The sequence below is a fragment of the Bombyx mandarina genome, chromosome 10 (genome assembly GCF_030267445.1).
Source record: "Bombyx mandarina strain Sakado chromosome 10, ASM3026744v2".
Classification (NCBI taxonomy): domain Eukaryota; kingdom Metazoa; phylum Arthropoda; class Insecta; order Lepidoptera; family Bombycidae; genus Bombyx; species Bombyx mandarina.
In genome coordinates, this window is record NC_143217.1 from 7,692,383 (window position 1) to 7,717,478 (window position 25,096).

A 25,096-nucleotide genomic window follows, 5' to 3' on the forward strand; every position below is an offset into this window, starting at 1 on the left:
TAATTTACGCATGTGTTTTTAGTAGTATAAATATCTCAAAAAAAAAACGAATTATTCCCATTTACTTTACTGTACCAATTATACTGCGCTGCGTCTTGGAAGCAATATTCACAGGCAAAGATAATAATGTACATACCATATCACATTCTTCTGGATCAGCCACCATACCCTTCATTTTATAGCGCATGCCTTCTTTGGCAAGTCGACCAGCGAATTCTTCCGCAGTACCCGTCTGAGATCCATAGAACACTACTAAACTCCTTCCCGAAGTCTTTAATTTTGTTATAAAAGAGTTTTCTGTGACTTGTATAGATCCTGCTGCTCTGAAAGGAAAATGTAAATATAACTTATTTGTTAAATAGCAAAACGTAAAATCCACGATGAAGTTTTATTCGAAATACCACTAAGTGCGTACTTGAGAAGGAAAAGACGCAAACATAATAACGTAATTGCTTAATCTTTTTTCCTTAATTTTAAAATTTCCTTAAAGTAATTGTCAATGATTCTAATAAAGAACGGATTATTAATAAGAAATATTTTAGCTAGCATGTTTATATTTGCTAATACTTAGGTAAAAATAATTTTCATATTTTATTTGTGTAGGTAATTTGATAATGATAAGTAGTCGTTTTCTATGCCTCGGAAAAACATCGACTAAGCAGATGTTCTCTCTCCGTAAATTCGAAGATCAAAACGTCAAATCTTCGACAGGGTCTAGCGCGTGGTTCTGCTTCCGGAATTATCATAATGGAATCACACATGGACATTATACGTAAAAAATATATCATTGAATTGATGAAACATTAAAGTCGTACCGATAAGATAGTTCGGTGTTCTTACGAATACTTTTCACACAGATTTCCAAAGATGGTCATTAAATACCATGTGGATGACAGAACTTACAGTGAAGTACACTAGACTTTAAAAAAGGCTCTCTGCTACGTTTATATGTGTATTTTTTTTTCAAAGTAATTATTTTAAAATAATAAACAAATAATGTAAATTTTTCCCATTTTATACGGCGACAGTTTTCTACGACGTTTGTGATATTCGCGGCAAATACATTTTGTGAGTAAAATTCAATAATAATAAAACAGATTTATGGCCAAAATCTTATTGTTTTTATTATGAAAATTATTCCAGTCTTGTAGGAAGTAAGGAAGGAATACGAAGTCGACCTTTTTTAATTTTTTTCCTAGGCATGTCTTTTAGTCAGGACGGAATTGTCTTTTTCTGAACGTGTGACCATTTTTTTTAAACATTCAACACATTTCTCGACGGTGGCATTTCCTCTTAAATGTAAGTAGATAATAGGTAGGTTCATGACAAATTGTAGGTTTATGTGTTATTGGCATCCGTATAAAATAGTATTGAGATGCGGGCTCGTTAGGGGGCCAAATATATAAAAAATAAAATTTAAAAAGTTTCGCCCTTTGCCATTTGTCTGCGGTCCCTGGAATAATAATAAAAAGCAAATATTATTTAACGCAATAGAAATATACCTAATATAACTAAATTCTGTGGAATGAAATATTCAAAAATATTAAGAGTGGTAAATTCAGCTATCGAAAATCCTTGATAGTTGGAACACGAACAAATTTATATTAAGATTTTGTACACAAAAATCGCAAGGCAAATCGTGGCCATAATTTAAGCAAGATTTTCGAGAACTTGTAATACGTCATACCCCCAATATTTGCACCAATAAACGTGTTTATTATTCTTTACTTAGAAAAGGGGGTAATGTTTCCAAGGTTTGTAGCTTTGTACCACAGTATCACTCGGTACGAGTATACCGTGTGTCTTAGGTATTGCTTTTTATGATTCAATTTATTTCATTGGACTGCCCCGTCCTTCGGATCCGAAAAAAAATATTTTATCTTAATTAATTGTACGACGATGTAAAATTTTAAAGTAGTAGTAATAAAAGTGTTTAAAACGTCTAAAAACAAAATCGCAATATGTATTTCCGTTCAGGTCGCACGGAAATCATCGTGCTGTGTGTTCTGGCCGTGAAACATTCATGCTTTGGTGATCGTTATCATTCAAATTTCTTATATTTATTTTTGAATTAAAGTAACTTGTATATAAAAGCGGGCAGAGTTTCTATGATGCAATTTATACCAACAAAAGAAGATGTAGATATCTTTTTAAAACCTACTATTGACGGATTTAAGCTTGATGTCTCTAGATCCTTCCTGTTCATCGCGACGCCCTTAATTTTAGAATAAATTTTATTAATTTTGATCCAATACTTTTATTTTATATTTAAAATAACTTTATAATTTTTTTATAACAATTAATCTCAACTCATTTTCAAAGGTCAACTCATTTTTCGTCTCTGAAATTTTGGCATTTTAAAAATTTTGCCGCCCCTCAAATCTTGCCGCCTTAGCTCCGGGCCTCACGGGCCTAGGCGTAAATCCATCACTCATAACTACAGATAGGTGTTTAATATTTTTTACTTTTGTTTTTACAGATATTTTGTATTTTATTTAGAAATCTCAAAACGCATCATTCAATTACATTTAATAGATTGATTTTAAAACGAGGTAAAGCCAAACGAGGAAAACCTCACGTATCTATAGGTATAAATACATTACATATATTTCTACTATACCGGAAATCTTAAGTACAGAGATGCATAACATGACATTCAAAATGGTAGCATGTACATGTTTGTTCTCTATGCTTTACTAAGCCATTAATTATTGCAATGTATGTAGGTACATATTGTATAAGGGTAAAATTGCATTCTGAACGAAACTACAATTTAAAAGTATTGTCTTACATATCTCCGTAAAATATCTTGATGTTGATTTTTCATTGTATTCAAATGCTATTTTTTGTATATTTTTGTACAGATCTATACATTTACATTTTAAGCATCAGATTTGTTTTTTGTAATTTTTTGTAGCGGTAAGATTTTTTTTAAAAACTGTGAATTGATAATTTATTATTATTCCATGGTTGTATCCGCTATTTTATGCTTTCCACACTTTTAATACACCTGCTTGAAGTACATATATGTATATAATAAATGCATATTTATTTATCATTTACCATCTTCAGATTTTTCGTTCACCTTTACTATATTGGAACTAGTCTATATGTATATAATAAATACATATTTATTTATCATTTACCATCTTCAGATTTTTCGTTCACCTTTACTATCTTGGAACTTGTCTACGATTTAATAGTACATACACTTTTTTATAGCCATGATATGTACAAGGTGCTAAGTTAATTTCCGCACTTGCCTTTACAATTGTCAGCATCTAGATACAATTCAAATATATAAATGAAATTTAACGAAATATATAATTAAGTATATTTCTCAGCTTCTTGAAGGCCAATTATTAATTAAGCGGCATAGTCCACCTTCAACAGTTCAAAGTACCGAATTCAGGTCAGGTTATAAAGTTTTCATTGACAATTCGTTCACTAGGTCAAAAATTAAAACTCATTATTCAAATTCTCGTACACATCCCGCTTTTCTTCTAATTTACAAACCTGACGTTGGCCCTGAGAACATCAATCGTGGTCATAGCGGTTAAAGTTCCCACTAAGTATATTTGAAGAGCGGATAGATCAATCCAGATCACGCAGGAGCCAGTCACCTTTGTCGCCTTAGACACGCCCTTACGGATCCATCAGATCCAATAACCCTTGCATTAGACGCCTTCCGCTTTAACAGTAGGAGTAGAGATCCCGGTAGCCGTACTCGTCGAACCCGGCAAAGAGTTCGACAGTCTACTTAACCTAACCATCAGCCCGTTGAGTTTCTCGCCGGATCTTCTCAGCGGGTCGCGATTCCGATCCGGTAGTAAATTCATTCGCGAAGCAACTACTCTTGAGTCGTTAGATCTCCCTTGGAGGCGCTCGGGTAGCTGTTAGCAAATCCCGCCCCTTCTGGCTGAGCCCTTGCTCGCCCACCTGTCCTTGTGAAACTGGAAAGGCCTCCGGGCTACCAGTAAACCATCAATCATAAAAAAATCAAGAAATAAAAAGCGACCAGTGTTCGATTTTAGCTAGTAAGGTATTGTACGTACATATATCCCAGTCGTAGAGCCTTACAGTCGTTACAGCCGTATCAAGACCACGTCAATCTCCAATATTTATGCGGAAGGTTTTTAGTTCTAAAGTAACGGCAGAAAATATATCGCCAGCAGCCTGAGGGAATAATCTTGAAGTGTTTTTTTTAGGTGCTATCCGATGACGAATAAATGATTAACGAAAAATTTTTTTTTGTTCTTCATATCTCGTCTCCAATCTACTTCAAGACTCATTATCATACTCTATGATCCATCAAATCATTCATTCAAATGATACTAGTTTTTTTTTCAATCTTGAGCTAGTCTTGCTGACTGGCGGACCCGGCTGCTGATAGAATCGGTAGGCCTAGTTCATGTAAATAGGGTGAATCGTAACCGCAGGCATCTCTTAGTTTCCGACTGACGCAAGTACTGACAGAACTACTTCAGAAGTCGTCGTGGCCTAAAGGATAAGACGTCCGGTGCATTCGTGTTGAGCGATGCACCGGTGTTCGAATCTCAGGCGGGTACCAATTTTTCTAATGAAATACGTACTCAACAAATGTTCACGATTGACTTCCACGGTGTAATAAAAATCGTGTAATAGAAATCAAACCCGCAAAATTATAATTTGCGTAATTACTGGTGGTAGGACCTCTTGTGAGTCCGCGCGGGTAGGTACCACCACCCTGCCTATTTCTGCCGTGAAGCAGTAATGCGTTTCGGCTTGAAGGGTGGGGCAGCCGTTGTAACTATACTGATACCATAGTACTTATATCTCAAGGTGGGTGGCGCATTTACGTTGTAGATGTCTATGGGCTCCAGTAACCACTTAACACCAGGTGGGCTGTGAGCTTGTCCCCATCTAAGCAATAAAAAAATAAAAAAAGCTGTGAACTGTACCGCGTTACCCGGACAGGGTCGACGATGATTCCATCATTGTACATTGAGTATAGGCTTGTTGCTCGCCCTACCTGGGAGGACCAACAATGGAGCAGGATCGTCACCAAGAGGAACTAGCTCGACGCCAACAGGAACAGGTTCGTCGCCAGAAAGAGGGGCTGGTTCGCAGACTGGAGGAACAGTCCCGGCGCTAAGAGGAGCAGGCTCGTCTACAGGAGGAACGGAAATGAAAGAGTTCTTGGACCGTTATTATTAAGAAGGTGGAGCTGAAACTCCAGAATGAAGTTTATCAGCACAGTATTATCGTAGTCGATATTGTTGACAACTGTATTCTGGACTTGGACTTCATGAAAACACAGGAAGAAGGACGGCAATGCGCGCTTCTGTGTCGACTGTCGTCGATTAAACGACATCGCATAGAAGGACAGCTATCCACTACTTAAAATTGACGACACATTGGACACTCCCACGGGAATGACGTGATTTATTACCCTGGACTTGAAGAGTGGCTACCGGCAGTTAGAAATCGACCCTAGAGATAAAAATAAAACTGCATTCTCTACAAGCAAAGCTCTCTGGCAATTTAAAATTATGCCGTTCGGATTATGCAACGCTCCTGCGACTTTTGAAAGGTTGATGGAGTTAGTACTCGCTGGATTGATTGGAGACACCTGTCTAGTTTATTTGGACGACATTATAACCTGGGCCGCACATTTGACCAGCACCTCCAAAATCTAGAACGAGTGCCCATGAAAATTTGAAGGGATAATCTCAAGTTAAGTCCGAAGAAATGATCAGTTTTCAAGCGGCAAATGAGCTTCTTGGGTCACGTGGTTTCGGAACAAGGTGTAGAAACAGAATCCCAAAAAGTTGAAGCCGTTAAAGATTGGCCAGTTTCGACGGACAAGACACAAGTCAGAGCGATTCTGGGCTTGTGCTCGTACTATCGACGATTTGTCAAGAATTTTGTGGATGTAGCTAAGCCTTTACATAAGCTCGCCGAGGAGAGACGATATTTTTGTTGGAACGAGAGTTGTGACAGCGCATTCCGGCAACTGAAGAATTTTCTGTGCAATACGCCTATTTTGGGTTATCCTAACACAGAAAATGACTTCATAGTTGACACAGACACAAATAACACTAGAATAGGCGGCGTATTGACTCAACAAAAAGCAAATCAAGAAGTGGTGATAGCTTATTTCAGCAAATAGTTATCCAAACTGGAAAGAAACTACTGCGTGACAATAAGGAGGCTACTGGCTGTAGTAAAGTCTAATGTAATGTAAATACTTGTTAGGACGAAAATTCCACTTGCGGACTGACTATGCCGCATTGAAGTCTACAACTTAAGAGCCCAGAAGGTCAAGTAGCAAGATGGATTTAACTACTACTTCAATTCAACTCTGTTATTGGACATCGCAGTGTAAGATCTCGCGGTAACGCAGACTCAATATCTACAAGTCCTTGCATTAAGAACGGTAAGCACTACGCTAGACAGGAGGCTAAAAACCCTGTGCCCATGCGGATGCTGAAAACTGATCTTAGCGCTGAATGGAAGGATACCTTGCAAGCTCAGGAAAATAATGTGGAAATCAAACCAATCCTCGAGTGGCATAAAAGTAGTGCACCTAAGCCGAAGTGAAGTAATGTAGCGAGTATGAACTCAAGTACAAAAAGTTATTGGGTACAGTGGGACAGCTTGGTCACCCAAGAAGGAGTTTTTTATTTATTTTTTATTTTATTTTTATTTATTTATTTATGTACACACAGAAAACAAGACACAGTACAGAGTAATAGGAAAATTATGTACAAAGGCACTGCTTATTTCTTTGAGAAATCTCTTCCAGCAGACCTGCGAGAGGATAATGAGAATAATAATAAAAAGTGATGAGTGTGTGTAGAACAAATAACACATAACTAAAATAACAAATACAACATGAGAGTTATAGCACATACACATAGCAAATATTATAAGTAACACAGTAACACTCGTATATGCGAAGAGTATAGAACCATGATCATTTTTTCATGATCAGTTTTGTGTCGGAGACGGGAAAATACCCAGGGAGACAAAAATCATTTGTAAATTATAGTCCCAAAGTTAAAGGTACCAGATGTCCTACAGCTATACTATACATGTTTCTCGGGTGGGCGGAAATTTGAGGGTAAAAAAGACGCTTTTGAAATTTAGGAACAAATTTTACTGCATCCATTGCCGCGATGATGTTGAAGACTGGTGTCGTAAATGTACCAGTTGTGCTGCGGTCAAGGGTCCCCACACACGTAGCAAAAGTACGCTGAAATTGTACAACGTTGAAGCTCCGTGGGAAAGAATCGCACTGGACGTCGCCGGACCGTTCCCAGAAAGTGATAGTGGAAACCCATACTTAATGGTGGTGTTGAATTACTTCACAAAGTGGCCTAAAATGTTCATCATTACTACTCAAAAAACCACGACGGTCGCCGATAAATTAGTACATGAAGTATTCTGCCCGCTTGGAGTACACCGAGAAATACACATTGACCAAGAAAAGATTTTCGAGTCCCAGCTATTTCGAGAGACTTGCAGAGTCTTGGGTATTCGCAAAACTAGAATTATGTCTTAACACCCGTAATGGTAGAATGATGGAAAGTTTTAATCAAACAATGGAGAGATATCTGAAAGTTGTGGAGAATAGGCAAAGGGATTGTGATAAATACATCCAACTGTTCCTTCTATCGTACCGCAATGCAGTTCATGAAAGTACAACTGTGATGCCGGCTTTTCCAAACTTTGGAAGAGAATTGAGGTACTCTTTAATTAACCTAAAACTATTTAATCCAAATAGATTACAATTTCACTTAAAACCACTACATTTCATTCATTTTCATCATCATTATTATCATCAGCCTATAGCAGTCCACGCTGGACATAGGCCTCTCCAATTACTCACCACTGAGCACGATTCTCAGCTTCTCTCATCCAGCTCCTGCCAGCCACTCTGCACAGATCATCACTCCACCGAGCCTGAGGGCGTCCTAGACTGCGTTTTCTAATTCGGGTCTCCACTCAAGAACTCGTTTACCCCAACGGTTAACGGTTGTCCGGCTAATATGGCCAGTCCATTGCCACTTCAGCTTACTAATTCGTACATTTTCGTATAAAGTTCAATAAACCAATAACTGACTGAAGAACGTCCTGACATATTTTTCATGATTTTATTATTATCGTATATTATTTTATTTGCAACAAAAAATATGTAAGAAATAAGATCAAGCGATGCGACTGTGTCGGATTTCCGTGTGTCGTAAATACCGCAGGCACGTATCAATTTCTAATTAAATACGTATATAAATGTTCACGAACGACTTCCATAATGAAGGAATAATCGTGTTATATAAAGCAAACTCGCAAAAAATAGTGGTAGGACGTTTTGTGATTTCGCACAGGTAGGTACCACCACCCTTCCTATTTCTGCCGTGGAGTAGTAAGCCTTTCAGTTTGAAGGGTGGGGCAGCCGTTGTACTTCCAAAACAAACTTTAGAACTCAGGTATCAAGATTGGTGGCGGCATTTACATTGTTGATGTGTATGGGCTCCAATAACCACATAACACCAGAGCTCGTCTACCCATCTAAGCATTAACAAAACAAATAAGAAGAGATGAGACGAGATGAAATTAAGTCTCAGTAAAATGATTATTATTTACTGTGAATTTTTCAGCTGACTTTTTGGAAAACCCCGAAGCTAAGTCCAGCGGGTTTATTTCATGTTCTCACATTTGTGCACTTTCACAGATGCTAAACAGTTCATAAACCACCGTTATTACATATTTAAACCTGAACAAACACTAAAATAAGAATATAAAACAAAATACACAACTTCGGTAGCGAAGTAGTCGCGATCCCGGCAAAGCTAAAAAAAATTAATACAAAAAATAAGTAAAGGTTCTGAACTATTTTCTCTACCTATTTAACTATTTTTATATCTCTTATTATTTTTTATCTTATTCTAGTCTCTACCTACACATATCTATCTTATAATTTTTTAATTACGTTTTTTAACTTCTATATTATATTTTTTTAAAGTTTTAATAATAAAATAGCTTAGTCCAGATAAAAAAATATCGATGAATACGTTTAATACTTACGAGTATAAACCAGAATTACTTACTTATGCCAGTATCGAAATATATTTTGTTGTACAAATTTAATCGTTAAATAAAATTAAGCATGGTTAAGGAAATTGTTTTTTTTTTCAATAACGATTCATTAATTTACCCGGCTTTTTTGCCCGGCTTAGTAAAACCTAGCCTAAAATATAAAAAAAGTATGGATGTTTGAATAATATGCTCTAATGCAAGTTCTGCACAGAGTTACCAACAATCACTTGTTTTATAAATCACACTTTTTAATACTTTTTATCTCTTAATCCTGTAAATCAAGGAATAAAAGTTGTTTGCTTCGGAAGCTATGGCTCCTATAAACACAGTGAATACACGTGATTTAAAACCGCGAATATGATGGTCTAATCTAAAACGTTTCCTACACTCTCAGACATTCACGTTTAGCTGTGTTCGCTCTCGTGTGATAATAATAATAATAATACTTACAGTGTCAATTTGTTGTGTGATGCGCGCAATTGTATGAAATAGACGTCATAATAACTACAGTACTGTTGTAGCCTTGACTGTTTGTGCTTTGTCTTATTATAGTTTTTTGCATATTAAGCATCCGAAACGAATTAAAAACAATGGATAAAATAGACGGTTGTTGTAACATTAGCGACATGTATTTATTTCAAGCACATTTTACTTTTACTTTACAGAATGTCTATTATATGTAATAATGATTACGTATGTAAGTAGCAAGAAAATAGGTATGACTAAGTTTCGTCGTAAAATGTATTTTTTTCTAGTTTCTAGAAGCTTTAGAAATTCTAAGGCTTTCTAAGCGATAATACCCACGTGATGGTGAGTGGTTACTGTCGGACGTCAGCAATTCCGGGGTTGAGATTGCTGATGATTCGCTCTTTTGGCGACACCTAGCATTTAAGCCTAACTTGGTGTTGCCTTCCAACTAATTTCGATATTGAACATCGCTCGAAACGCGGACCCCAAGTATTCCAATACAAGAGGAAGGTTGCTGGAATACTCTTTGAAATTGCGGCGCCATGACAATAAGGTTCTTCTTCGCATTGCACACGCATCTGTGTTATTAATGGGATGAGTCAAACTAAATTTAATTCATCCCACTCTGAGAACCGCCTCAGAAATTTCTCCACTTCAAACACAAGTTTTGATTGTTTTTCTGCACCATACTTCGAGGTGGACTCTGTTGGTTAATATATCGCGCATCCCTCGTGCTGTCATCTGCATAACAACGCATGCCATCAATAGATACCATGTAATGAACATACAGTACGAATAGCGTGGGGGAGAGAACCGATCCTTGTAGAACACTAGTATTAATAGTCGCAGCAACAGCCGTCTCCGATGCTCCGTCTATCCAAAAAGCGATCCACTTGCGGCATCCCTCCATGATCGCGTAAAGTGGTAACTTCGACGGAAGTACCCTATGCCAGACCCTCAGACCCTGTCGAAAGCCTTTACGATATCGAGGCGCACAGTGACAGCCTCGCCCTTGCTTTCTAAGGCTTTAACCTACCTGTGAGTAAGGTAAACAAGAAGATCGCCAGCTAAGCGACCGTGACGGAAACCATACTGTCTGTCACTGATCAGTTCGCTATCTTCAAGATACTTCAGGAGTTGCTTACCTATTTATTATTCGCTTCATCTCACCCTTCTTCGGGATAGGGTGAACATGAGCGTTCTTTCACGAAAACGGAAGTCTGTTACTGCTTTATGAGAGGCGATACAAACACGATAGCGTAAGTGTCAGGGGCGCATCATATCAAAACCACTACGGGAATGGAATCTGACCCACTGGACTTAAGGACGTCCAGAAGCCGGAGATCCCGCCTGACCGCATACTGTATGAAGCGGATCTCCGACAAAGAGCTAACACGCCAGGAAATATTCGGTGGCCAGGAGCCACTCCGTCATCCATAGTACAGTTCGAGGCGAAAAGTTTTACCTGAAAGTCAGCCTTCCCTTTCGCACTATAGCCCAAACTCTTATCGAACTTGCGCAGTGGTGAAAGACTAGATCGACAAGTTCCCTTCTGCAGCCTTGGTGAGTGACCAAAAAACACAGCTTCCGGAGGAATAGCTGTTCAGTCACTCGCCAATTCTGGTACCCTAAAATCCGAAAACTGAACATAAAACAAGAGTTTTGAATTTGGAAGGGTCAGTAGGATTTTTCCAACCATGCTATAAAATTCCGTTTACGTAAGGATCCCAACGTAATCATTTCTGCATATCAAAACTTTATTTAATTGTGTAATCGTTGGATTTCTGAAGGTATGTTGATTGTTGACTAACGTGTTATATCTGTTAAGCCTCGTTCGGACTAGGCGAGTATTTTAGTCGAGTACCGAGTAATTTACTGGCTAAACTACTCGCTACTGCACAGAAATCGTTCGCATTACGGTCCAGTAGAGTACACAAGTGAGTGGTGTTTTGCAAGATGAACAGGCTACAACACAATAGAGTGAATAAACTGATTAAGCTAATCGTAATGAGAAGAGGTGGAGGAGGAAATTACTGTGATTAAGAAAAATAAGTTATGGGTACGAAAATGGATCGATAGAAGAGATAAACTAGGAGCTACTAAATTTCTTCTGAAGGTATTAGCATTGGAAGAGATCCCAAAGAATACTTCGATAATTTGAGAATGTCCGAAAGTTTATGAATTTTCTGTTAACGAAAATACACTCTCAAATTCAGCGCAAAGATACCCATTTGAAAAGTGCCACTAATGAACCTGACTAATCAACAGGTTCGGACTTGTTTAGTCAGTGAGCCAGTGAGCAAGGACGCGTGGTGGGAGGCGCTACTCGCCCGAAAAAATAAACAAAATGGATTGACTTGACTAAATTATTTACTAACCTACTCGACAAAATTTTTGGTGTTCAGACACATTTAGCTAGTAAATTACTCGGTACTAGACTAAAATACTCGCCTAGTCCGAACAAGGCCTTACGATGACCCCACGCTTTAGCTTGTAGTGTTAGGTACATTTCGTTTCACATTAAAATACAGTAGACGATAAAAAAAGAAAAATAGATAATTTCTTTAATTTTATACCAGCTCCAGCACCGATATGATACCAGCACTTCGTTTTCGGAAACAGGAAGTAGAATAAATTATACTTTTCGAATTTTAATTTCTTCCCGACATAATTGCCGATAATAACTAAATACACTCAATATTTTGTCACTATCGGCAGCAGACAACCCGATTTGTTGTAATTAAACAGTGGTATTAGATTCCGTTCATATGTAATAGGTATTTAATTAGATAGATAAATAATTCGTATACTTGTACGATCAATAAACTGGCTGAACTTCTGGAACGATAATTTGTAATACTTAAATTTTTAAATATTTAAGTCTTTCATTAAATAGGTACTAATAAATAGATACTTAACATTTTGTGAGCAGGCGTTGCTATAACTATAATAGAATCGATTTTGTTCATAACTAAGTCCGCTTTCAAGTTTATGCGTTCATGATAAAGAACTTAATATCTAGCAAGGTGTACCATAGCGCTCACCCAATTCCGACTCATTTCCCCTATAATATCACTACTCATCATCCGAGCACTATCGATCTGGCACTGCTTAGAAACATAGTTCTGCGCTTGTGTTCTATTGCGCCATTTTGAGAAGGCGGCACATGAGAACCCTCTTGTCGCGGCCGCTGGAAACTACATACCCGATCCTGTAGACCGAATGATAAACAGTCGACGTAGCCCATTACACTTCATTACGGATCCTCCCGATCCATTAACGGTGCTTTTAGTTACCACAAGCACCGGTCACCGTCCTCGTCGAACCCGTCTTTCGCGACGAAGGGCTCGACGAGCGAATTAACCCATAGACACAGCTCATTAAGTTTCTCGCCGGATCTTCTCAGTGGGTGGCGTTTCCGATCAGGTGGTAGATTCTGCGAAGCACTGCTCTTGCTAGGGCCAGTGTTAGCAACACTCCGGTTTGAGCCCCGTGAGCTCACCTAGGGTGAAGCTGAAATAGCCTCTCAAGGCTATCAGCATAGGTAGGAAAAACAAAGCGTTCTATCGAAGTAATGTCAGAGCTCAACTCCGATCACCGAACTGTCACCATGCAGCTCGGCCGTCCTTATACCTCAGATTCAGTAAGGAGGGCCATGATGTATCGGCGAAAACTGATCACCAGCTTGGAAGAAGCCTCCCCACCAATCCTCCCTTACAGCCCAGATTCATCCCCTTCCCCGCAGGCAAAAAAAAACGCGCTTATTTATAAAAAACTATGTATAAATATTACAGAACAAATGTTTGATCAAAGGCGAAGATTAGGAACGTAAATCTCAACATACTTCATTCTCTTATTCATCACTCATAACGCTACAGTTTCCTATTTCCTAATATTATAACTCCTTAACCTTTTAAAATAATCAACAACATATTTGCTACAAAATAAATTATAGCAATTTTAGCATGTCCAAAGTGTTCGCGATTCGTAGTTAAAATTAAAAACACTTACGGGCGAGTAGCTGTGGTCACACGAAATTTTAAAGTATTAGAAACGTCGAAAATTTAATCGCGACATTAAAGCTTTAAAAAATTTTAACATAAAAGCCTTCATCATTTCGTTGTAACTTACTGAATTGAGTATTTTTCCAGAAGTATTTTGTCCCGTTTGCTTTCTTTTTTTGAATTGTAAAACCACCATATAGTACCTCCCAACAACAATGCCAACACAATTATGTCAAATGTGCTGAATAGTGATCCACCAGCAGCGGCTGCAGCGGCGGCACCGGCAGCTGCATCTTTCAGTAAGTCTTGTGCATTTTCTGACATTTTGTTAGGTTATAAATTTTGGCGTAATACGTGGTAAGAATCACTTGATTGGCGAATACACAAGGTCACTATTCGTTACTGTGCAATCAACAAGCACGACACGCCGACGGTGCGCCACACATGTAACTGCGTTCAACACAACACTGAATTTGATCACTATGATCTACGTGACTAGCGAGCTGCGGGATAGTGTACTGTCCGTAGTGTCCGTCCGTACCAGTCAGTACCTATTAGTTATTAAAAAAGTTAATGGAAGATTGTCACAGCCAGAGCGAACAAGAAATACAGTCAGCGTGACTGTTCTACACGATTACCAAAGCGAATATACCCGAGTGGCGCCGAATCAGTTCGGTCGTCATCGCATAATTTGACCGACCGACTCCGACCGACCGACCGAGTGGCAACTGGATAATCTTCGGTTCGAGACTCGAGTATTATCAGTCACTACAAAGTGTTTGAGAAATAGTATGTTCCATGGTACCAATGCAACATCGTGTCTGCTCAATCACTGCGTAATTTATTTGTTATGTTTGATTTCATGATCATTAAAAATATTATGACTATTGTATAAATTGGAACATTGACTCGAAAGAGAAAAGATTAAAATGTGTTCCATAAACAATAACATTAGCTTAAATAAAATAAAAAATCGAACAGGGGGTTTCATTATAAAAAGGTGCGTATTTTAATTTTATAAGTTATACAATGAGACGAGAATGAATAAGTACAGGAGGGCTACGCGGCGACGGAGTTTACCGCTAGTTTTTTTGTTGCGTCATCTCTTTAGCAATTCAAATATTTACTTATCTTGGAGTCTTGACCCGAAAAAATGTGGATAGTTGGGAATAGTTGGGCTCTACATATATAGAGTATTATTCAAAAGGCGCAATTTAATTCTTTTTATACTGGCCAATTTCAATTATACAAAATTTATTTGTTAATAAAATAAACTGTAAAAAGAAAAATATCTAACGGAATAAAAATCCATATACCTACGTTTAAATTACACACAGATGTTATATTTATTGTATGCTTGTCCCTACTTGGAATTCTTTTACTAACATTTAATTAAGTAAACATTATATTCGTTTTTTTTTTATTGCTTAGATGGGTGGACGAGCTCACAGCCCACCTGATATTAAAGTGGTTACTGGAGCCCAGACATCTACAACGTAAATGCGCCACCCACCTTGAGATATAAGTTCTAAGGTCTCAGTATAGTTACAACGGCTGCCCCACCCTTCAAACCGAAACGCATTACTGCTTCACGGCAGAAATAGGCGGGGCGGTGGTACCTACCCGTGCGGACTCACAAGAGGTCCTACCACCAGTAATTACGCAAATTATAATTTTGCGGGTTTGATTTTTATTACACGATGTTATTCCTTCACACGAATGCACCGGACGTCTTATCCTTTAGGCCACGACGACGAGTATGTAATGTTTTAAGGTTTTTCGCATTTAATTCGTATTTTTTTTATCGTTTATTTGATTTCATCCTTTTCAATTCGATTATAAATATGCGGACATCATATTAAAATTATATACCCTATGTCACCTCTACAACTGAGACGAAACTAAAGACACCTCAGGTGTTGAAATCCATGAAAGTTTTACGCTGGCTGTACACGCTCGTCGCGACACCATGAAACAGGCCGAGAACTAGTGTGTACATGGCACCCTCGTCTCAACTCGTGGCTCTCGTTCGCTCTCGGAAGCGTTGAATTGAGGAGTCTCGCGATGAAATCGAGAGCGCGCCTGTACACACTCTTTATTATTTGTCCGCCAACCATAGATAATACACTTAGTATTTGAGACCGCCGCCAACTGCGTCAGTTTCTTCTAGGTCTTTCGCAACTGGCATCCGAAGTTCAATTGATACGAGTGTGGACATCGTTTGGTCTCGTATCGAGAGGCGCGTGTACAGCCAGCGTTAGCTGTAGACCGAGAGTGCTAAAGGAAAATATTAAATTATTTTATATTCAAATATACTCAACAACGCCTAGAACACAAAACTTTATTTGTAGTTTTTTTATTGATTGTTAATTTTAAATAAATTAATACTTGTTTCAATTAAGCAGCTTTATTTTTTAGCAATATACAAGAAAAATCAAAAATGAAGAAACAATTAAGTACGACTTCAAACTGAATAAATATATATGTATATATATATTTGTTCCAGATGTAAATCCCATAACAAATCCCATCCTTTTGTTCATGCATTTCATCAACTTTTTAATGGAAAATTTTTGTATTTTTTTCTCATCCAATAAATCCGATTTCAGCTTTAGCGTTATATTTTTTTGCTTTTTGTTATAACAATCAAGGAACTGGACAAACTTTTAATTTTCGAAATTGCCACACAAACTTTACAAGATTTACATAAACGAAACTTGAAGTTTGCATACATGCACGCAGTATGACGTCATTTGAAGCCAAAACATATGACGACAACATTTGAGTTTAAGCGCTATGGTTGCGTTGCGGTTGCGTGCGACTACAGTTGCGGAATGATTAGCAACATGTGACAGACATACGTTATATTGATTTTCAGATTGACTTTTTTATTTAGCACAGCTGTTGACGGACTGAGATAAATGCACCTTCTGCATTATAGCGCGACTTGTGTGCTTAATAAATAAATTTCGTAATTTGTGAAACAAATTATATTTCACGGTATCCTAAATAATTACTCACATCTACTATAATTACTATTTAACTTTTTGTTAAAATAAATACAATTGAATGTCATTCAACCTTGTATTTTTTTATATCACTCATATCTTATCACACATTAGGTAAAATTAGTTTCGATTGTTGAATAAACATATTAATCTGGAACATTAACTCCGATACTAATGAAAAACGTTTTAGTGTAGCAAAGGTAGATAAAGAATACGAAATTGCGGAAAAAACACGTCGCCCTCCATTTTAGTATGTATTATTGACGTGACGCAACAACAGGTCAGCAACTCAAGGTGACGGCCAGTCAGGCAACCTCACTGTGCGGCAACCGGACGATTCATGAATATACTGGCAAATAAAATTCCCAGGCCAATAAAAAACGTCCATTGTACATCAATTTTAGATTTTTTTATTTCATGCTCTAAATATATAAATTTTACTGGGTAGGTCTTGAGTCCGCACGGGTATATACCACCCTATCTATTTCTGCCTTAAAGTAGCCATGCTTCTCGGTTTGAAGGGCGGGGCAGCCATTACACTGTAAAAACGGAGACTCAGGTGGGTGGCGGCATTTACAGTGTTGATGGCTATGGGCTCCGGTATCACATAACCCCAGGTGGACGGCGAACTCTGTCACCCGTTTGAGCAATAAAAAAAAATTAGATAATGAAGATATTTATCTGCAAAGGCGAAGGTGACGTAGGGCCTTCTTCTATTCTTATATCAATCTTTTGTAGGTACTCATATAAAGGTAATTATGCTCACATGCATTGTGATCTCGCAAGAACTAAAAATTTTGGTCAAGCTATTGTTGTGGGACGATAAACTTGGTGTGCACCTCAGCAGACATGGTGGCTCTGCATTGATATTTTTTAACTTTCAATATTAACTCACAGAAGTTTGAATTTCAAAAAACAATTTTATAATCTGAATCTGAAGTCGTCGTGGCCTAAGGGATAAGACGTCCGGTGCATTCGTGTTGAGCGATGCGCCGGTGTTCGAATCTCAGGCGGGTACCAATTTTTCTAATGAAATATGTACTCGGCAAATGTTCACGATTGACTTCCACGGTGAAGGAATAACATCGTGTAATAAAATTGAAACCCGCAAAATTATAATTTGCGTAATTACTGGTGGTAGGACCTCTTGTGAGTCCGCACGGGTAGGTACCACCGCCCTGCCTATTTCTGCCGTGAAGCAGTAATGCGTTTCGGTTTGAAGGGTGGGGTAGCCGTTGTAACTATACTGAGACCTTACAACTTATATCTCAAGGTGGGTGGCGCATTTACGTTGTAGATGTCTATGGGCTCCAGTAACCACTTAACAACAGGTGGGCTGTGAGCTCGTCCATCCATCTAAGCAATAAAAAAAAAAAAAAATCACTTTTTAGTTAACTGTTATGATGATAATTGTTACATGTCACGAGCCCATAGTCATCCACAACTGGACATAGGCCTTTCCCAATTTACACCACTGAGCAGTGTTCAGCTCTCCACATCGCGCCACCTAGCCAGGGAGCTTCCCACATTACATCGTACATATTACAATAAAAACTCGATCAATAAACAACTTTTAAACAGTAGTATCAAAGATCCTAGGGTAGACGTAATACGAATAATATTGAAGGCCGAATAGCCAGGCAGCCATCCATCCATTCCAAATTACTCTTAGAATTATTGTACCAGCGATTAAATGGAATTTTATGAACATCGTACTCCTCCACCATCCTCAAATTGGAAGAGCCACATTAAGGAGAGGGCGATATTTGTGATTTAGACTGGTGTAGCTGGATGGCTGGGCAGTCCTGTGCACGTCAAGTAGTATTTACAACTGTTCAAGATTTTTAAATTCTTTATGGCCGGATTGTGAACCTATTATTATTTATAATTAATATGTTTACCATATATAAAATTTATATATAAAGTTTTTAATCAAACAAGTTTATTTTTGTAAATTTTTATTCTTAGAAAATATGGAACAGTTTATATGATGCCAATTTTGTTGGCAACGTCCAATGCGTCATAATCTCTAGCGAGTCGTACGTACGCTTTCTTCTTACCATCAGGCCTGAAAGTAAGAATTATAAATAATTAAAACTGTAAACTCTCAAAGCAAATTTGAAAAGATTTCCTGAAAACAATCAGAGATGTGCAATTTTTATTTCATCCTCAATCAATGAGATTCCCACTAGATTATCATCATTTCAATAAGTTTAACAAAACTAGGATTGAACAATTAGCCTTAACAAAAATATAAAATAGAAGTCATCTTACAAACCTGATGAGTGTGTTGACTTTAGCAACATTTATATCATAGAGTTTCTTGACTGCAGCCTTGATATGGTGCTTGTTTGCACTTGTGTGGACAATAAAGACCAAGGTGTTGTTATCTTCAATCTTCTTCATTGCTGCTTCAGACGTGAGAGGGAATTTAATGATGTTGTAGGCATCCATGCTGTGAAAAGCGATAAAGTTCTAGTTAAATACTAACTGCAGCAATGAGAATAGCCTACACAATCGTTTTTATAATAAATCAATAAAATTGAAAAACTCGTCTTGATTAATTTTATGAACATAACCTTGTATCAGAGATTTATATAATTTATATTAAAAGATTGATTATTTTCATAATAGCAATTACAAGTTTTCAACATTAATATTACTATAAATTCAGTCTTCCTTAATGTGACAGGGAAAACCATTTGAGCTATATAAAGAAAAAAAAATCTTATTAGGGATACTATAGGATAAAGATAAATTATTTCTATATTTATGCCTGAGTTCTGAAAAATTAACCAATCCATATGTTAAAAAGCCCATTGAACTCCTGACAATTATAGACGATGGATACTAGCTACTCTGCACTGTTTTATGTTTGTATATGGTATGAAATATTGTCTTACTCCATATCAAGGGGTGAAAGGCTATTTAGTATGTTGTAATGGTTTTGGGCTGCTACAACATAAAGAAAACTTTTACTAAAACACTGTTACATAAATAAAATCAATGGGTGGATAGAAATATGCAGCACAAACACTTTTGTTGCAGTGTAACTGATTGCAATATTACCTAGAAAAAGGTAAATACAATAAAGAAAGTAATAGGTTCTTTTTAGACTAATTATTTTATGTTACTAAGTTTGGTTGCACTAAGTAGTAGAAGAAAAATATTAATATTAGTGTTTATTAATATATTAACTTTGTTAAATAACTGACCAATGATTATTACACAAATAAAATCAATGCGTCGATACAAATATGCAGAGCAAACTCTTTTGTTCCTGTATAACTCATTGCATTATTAGAAAAAATAAAACTTATTAATATTAGTGTTATTTAATACACTAACTTTGTTAACGCTAAACACAACTACTGGAGCTCAAGGTTGACTCTACCACAAGGCAGGTAGCAATTCCAGACAACTAACTATATACTACTTATAAACAACTTTCTTTATATTGCTTATCTCAAGGTGAGCCAATCTACTGGCCGACTGTTCGAAAGACAAGCCGATTTACTGGACTTCTTTATCACCAAGAATGTGCCCCAGGCACAGCTGAGCGTCGAATTCGATACTGATCTATACTCTGATCATACTGCAGTAATTCTTAACATAAACTCTACTTTATTGAATGAACACCCACCTAAGCCATATAACAAGAATACCTATTGGGAAACCTACCAAGGGTACATCAACAATAATGTAAATTAAAACATCCCTTTGAAATCCACTGAAGATGTTGAGAATGCTGTAAAAAACCTAATGCAACTTATTCATGAGGCACTGCCCAGATCTACGGCAGCAAGGAGATTCCCAGTTGTTTTTCACCATTACCCTAAACACATCAAGGATATGGTAGCTAGGAGACAGAATCTGCACAAAATATGACATAGCACTGGCTATCCTGCTGATAAGACAGGTTTTAATAGGGCTTCTGAGGAATTAAAATACCTAACTAAAGCAATGAACGAAGACAAACTATAATAATTCTTAAGAAATTTAAAGGCACCTCCAGACACCCAACTATCCTCTGTGGAAAGCTACTAGAAAAATAAAAACGCATGTATCACCTATTAGAACACTTACTGGAAGCAGGACAAGATGTGATCTGATCTCAGGGATGCCTCAACTTTCACAGAACACCTCAAATTAGTGTTTCAGCCTTTCCCAGGATTAAACTTAACGCACAATGATGAAGTTTTGAACTATTGTATTTCTCTAATGTAGATGTGCCTACCGCTAATATACACAAACCTGATGATAGTAACTAATGAAATTAAGAGCCTGAAAGAGGGAAAATCACAAGATTATGATGAACAATGCAACTATGTTTAAACATTTTCCTAAAAAAGGCATACCACTCATGGCTATCATCTTTAATGCATGCATTAGACTGGAGAGTTTTCCTTGCCAATGGAAAATAGCCCAAGTGGTTTGGTGTCAAAGCATGGAAAACCACCTCACAGTGTAGGTTCTTATAGGCCAATAAGCCCTCTTCCAGTAAGTGGTAAAATTTTGGAAAAATCTATTCTTAATAGAATGAGCATCTGCTGAGTGCAGCATCTTCTTCACATCAGTTTGGCTTTTGTGAAAAGCAGAGTAATTGAACAGATTAATCGCCTTGTGGATGTCATAAGTGAGACACTTGAAAACAAACAGAACTGCTCAGCTGCCTGTCAATATCGGGTAGGCGTTTCACAAGGTGTGGCACAATCAAATGTTGAAGTTTAAATTTTTTTTGCCACACAGTTATTATGCAATTATTATTAAGTTATATCATTACAGATGCATGAGATTAATTCTGGTGCAACAAGGCATCATAATCAGACCTGTTCTGTACCTCATCTATATAGCAAATTTACCAACCAACAGAAACACTAATTGCCACATATGCAGATGTATAGAGCTATAATATCTGTTCATAACAAACCTGCCACTGCTTCTGAAAACTTGCAAGCACATTTAGATGACCTTTAGAAATGGTTTATTAAGTGGCTAGTTAAAGTAAATCAAGGCAAATCATTCCATGTTACATTTAGCGTTAGGAAACAAACCTTGGGCAGGTTTGTTTCTGTAAGCTTATATAATGAAAACACTACAAGCAGAAGATGCAAAATATCTTGGCAATCATCTGGATCAAAGACTGACATGGCAAAAGCACATCTGATCTAAGCGAAAACAATTAGACATAAGAAGTATGTACTGGTTGACTGGAGAGAAATCCCAACTTTCGCCCAGATGTAAATTTTTAATTTACAAAACCATCTTAAAGCCAATATGGACATATGGCATACAGCTTTGGGGAACTTCCAGCAATAGCAACATCAAGATCCTTGAAAGGTTTCATAATAAAACTATAAGAACAATGCTAAGAATACTACATAACATAAGCAACAAGATATATAAATGAACCTAAATTTCCACACAGTGAAAGAGGAAATAGTAATTTTCAGCATGAAATAATAGTCAAGTTACTACTGACACACGCCAATAAATGGGCGTCGGACCTAGGAGGCACAGGAGCAGTGCAGTTTACTAGACTAAGGAGGCACAGTATACCTACCTTAAGAATTAGATAATAAATCTTACAATAAAAGATTAAAATGTCACTGGACGCCGGACACTATTTATACCGTTAATAAGAACAAAAAAACAGGCAAAGGAATAGCTCATTGTTAATTGAAACAGATCACTACATAACAATAAAAAAAAATATTAGAAAATAAGTCACTACACCCAGAAACATAGACAAAAGGCTAACTCAGTACTACTCCTCTTAACAAATTATATATATATATAGATGTATATATATATATTTTTACAGAATTCCATGATCTTCAATTTTTAATACACTACAACAAATTACATTTATTTTACAGCAACATATTTTAAAAATTAGGTACTAACCGATTTCTCTTAGGCAGAGACTTCCTTGGGTACTTAGGGTGCCTAGGAGGTTCAAACGTCTTGGGTCTGCGGAAATGCACAGAGTTGCGAATTTTCCGTACTCTCTTCCCATGTTCACCTTTTACAACCTGCAAAGTGAGTTTTAACATAAAAAACAAAGTATTTTGGGTTACTTAAGCTTAAGTACATTATATTATTCTAAAATAGTATATTTCTTCTCTCACATCTTTTATATTATTTTATTAAATAAGTTTTGAATTTTATAGAATGACTGACTAGTTTCAACCTCGAAGAGCACCATACCATCTTTCACTGCAGGTATCCTAAGAGCATGACTGAAAAATAACCAAGAACTTCTCATCCATAAGCAACAGTGCCCACTCACAGTCAGATGAGCCGTATACCTATTTGCCTACAAAGGCAGCTTAAATAGAAAATCTGGCCCTAGCATTTTGTTATAGAACATCATATATCATGGTGAGAATTGATAATAAATATGAAGCTTTCAGTAATCACTTAACACAAGTTGGGTTTAGCTGCCTATCTGACGTTGTTAAAATAATTATATCTATTTAAATTTTCAAATACTTGCCTTCCTCTGAGCCTTAAGTGCTTTAGTAACAGGTTTCACTACTTTTTTTTGTCCCTTAATCCCAGTCTTTTTGGGCTTCGGTGCAATCTTCAATTTGGAAACTGCTGGCTTGGGTTTGGCAGTTTTGGCTGCTGTTGCCGCAGCCTTCTTAGCTGAAGGTTTAGCACTAGACTTAGCCTTCAATGCTGCTGCTTTAGCAGAGCCAGGTTTTGCAGTGGGAGCTGATGCAGTTTTCTTTTCGGCAGGTTTAGATGTGGGTGCAGCAGCAGCAGCAGCAGCAGGCTTTGCGGCAGCAGGTTTGGCGGCTGCAGGCTTTGCGGCTGCAGGTTTTGCGGCTGCTGGTTTTGCGGCTGCGGGTTTTGCAGCTGCAGGTTTTGCGGCTGCAGGTTTGGGAGCAGGGGCTGCAGGTTTGGGGGCAGCGGCAGCTGCTTTCGGGGCAGAGGCTGCTTTCGGGGCAGGCGCAGCTGGTTTCGGGGCAGGCGCAGCTGCTTTCGGGGCAGGCGCAGCTGCTTTCGGGGCAGGTGCCGGTGTTTTGGCTGACGCAGGTTTAGTAGAGCTTGCAGAAGCTGCAGGAGCTGCAGGAGCTGCCGCAGCCTTAGGAGCTGCAGCTGGTGTTTTGGCTGTTGCCGGTTTCTTTTCCGCGGGTTTGGACCCGGAGGACCCTATAAGTGACAGATACTCATAACCTCAATGATCGAAAACTTAGATTTTAGAATAATTAAACACACTCGCAAAAACGATGTATTCTAACGAACTTTAACTGAAGCAAAAAGTATTCCTTCATCTATTGATACTACGATTGGTTTCTCAATAGAGTTAAAAGTGATACACAAGTCACAACACAGATACCGCGTGGCTAACGTAAGGTGGTTACTAACACACGTTCCTTCACAGCGTTTTTACTGAATTCAAGTTATTGCGAGTTTATTTTTAAGGGTTATTTACATTTGTGCTTTAATAGAAATTATATTTTTTTAAACCTTGTCTACAAATAATGCTTTATTTAATTATAAATACCGGATTTCTCGGGTTGCTTCTTCGGTGGCATCGTGACAAAGGATGGAGAAAGTGTTGCCACAATAGTCCAATGTTGCCAACGTTTCTTGACTGACAGTAAAACTAGTTTGGTGTAAACGAATGATTTACTTGCAATTGACTATAACTGAACAGCAAAACTCAGTAAATTAATGAACTTAATCAACTTTGCGAATTACTTATAGCCGCGCAAAGTCTCAACCCTTGCTAACTAGTTCTTGGACTAAATAAGTGTATTTGTTTAGTTTTATCGGAGGATTTCACCAAATTGTAGGATTTTCGTCTTAAACAAAACACACTTAGTTACATTCCTTAGTCGATCGAGAGCAAATAACTTTTCTATGCACGACTGCAATAGCCTCTAAATTAGTCTGAACTAATTATTTAGTCGATCTGCAATATGCTCAGTTAAATTTTAAGATGGTAGTTTTTAGTACGTTATTTTCTATATTACAGTTACGGGGTAGTTTTTGAAAAAGAGTAATCAATTATGATTTAATTTTGAGATGCTAAAAGAAATAATACCTAGAGTTCAAGCATTAGAATTAAAATATATCAAATGTGAATGCAAAAGTGTAAAGCGCTGAAGGTAGATTAACAGTTGGTGACACATCTATGGAAGAGCCATTACTACTAAAATTATGTTTATTTAATTTCATTAGCCAGGAAATGGGGATTATGACTAACCAAACCAAAACAAAAATGATGACTAGTGATCGGAGTAGGATAAGTAGATTCAAAGATTGATTTTTTAAACTTGCGTCAAGATATTATGACATGGACTTGCCATTTTATCCATAATGTGCGGGAAGTACCGGAAAAGGTTCCGTGATTTGAACTATGGAATAAAATAAAATAAAAAACATACAGATAGGCTAACAAAATTGTTTATTATTAATACAATCAACAATTATTTTTAATTAAACAAAAACATAAATAAATTATTTTTAACCCTCATCGGATCCAATTTCTATATTTAAAAATGTTAACATTATGCTTTA

General features: G+C 37.3%; 2 protein-coding genes across 2 annotated transcripts in view; both read right to left on the reverse strand.

Moving 5' to 3' along the window:
- Cpr (Cytochrome P450 reductase) overlaps positions 1-14,284 on the reverse strand; it is a 34,554-nt gene extending 20,270 nt beyond the window's left edge. The window contains exons 1-2 of the mRNA XM_028173153.2: positions 13,681-14,284; positions 137-323 (exon numbers count right to left, since the gene is read on the reverse strand). Coding sequence (XP_028028954.2) covers positions 137-323; positions 13,681-13,877 — 384 coding nt within the window. The 5' untranslated portion in view covers positions 13,878-14,284. The remainder of the gene's footprint in view (positions 1-136; positions 324-13,680) is intronic.
- A 4,218-nt stretch (positions 14,285-18,502) lies between these two features.
- Positions 18,503-24,232, reverse strand: RpL23A (ribosomal protein L23A). Its single transcript, XM_028173248.2, has 5 exons — positions 24,078-24,232; positions 23,061-23,722; positions 22,469-22,596; positions 18,840-19,016; positions 18,503-18,629 (listed from the first exon to the last, which is right to left on the reverse strand). Exons 1-5 carry the CDS (start codon positions 24,106-24,108, stop codon positions 18,545-18,547), a joined length of 1,083 nt encoding a protein of 360 aa, XP_028029049.2. The 5' UTR covers positions 24,109-24,232; the 3' UTR covers positions 18,503-18,544.
- Between the last annotated feature and the right edge of the window lie 864 nt (positions 24,233-25,096).

What these genes read in the sequence shown, in the direction of transcription:
- RpL23A (XM_028173248.2), bottom strand. Translation starts at nt 24,108, where the DNA reads ATGCCACCGAAGAAGCAACCCGAGAAATCCG. An exon ending in TCTCTGCCTAAGAGAAATCG is followed by an intron (nt 19,017 to 22,468) that starts GTTAGTACCTAA and finishes CGCTTTTCACAG; the next exon opens with CATGGATGCCTACAACATCA. An exon ending in AAAGTCAACACACTCATCAG is followed by an intron (nt 18,630 to 18,839) that starts GTTTGTAAGATG and finishes TCTTACTTTCAG; the next exon opens with GCCTGATGGTAAGAAGAAAG.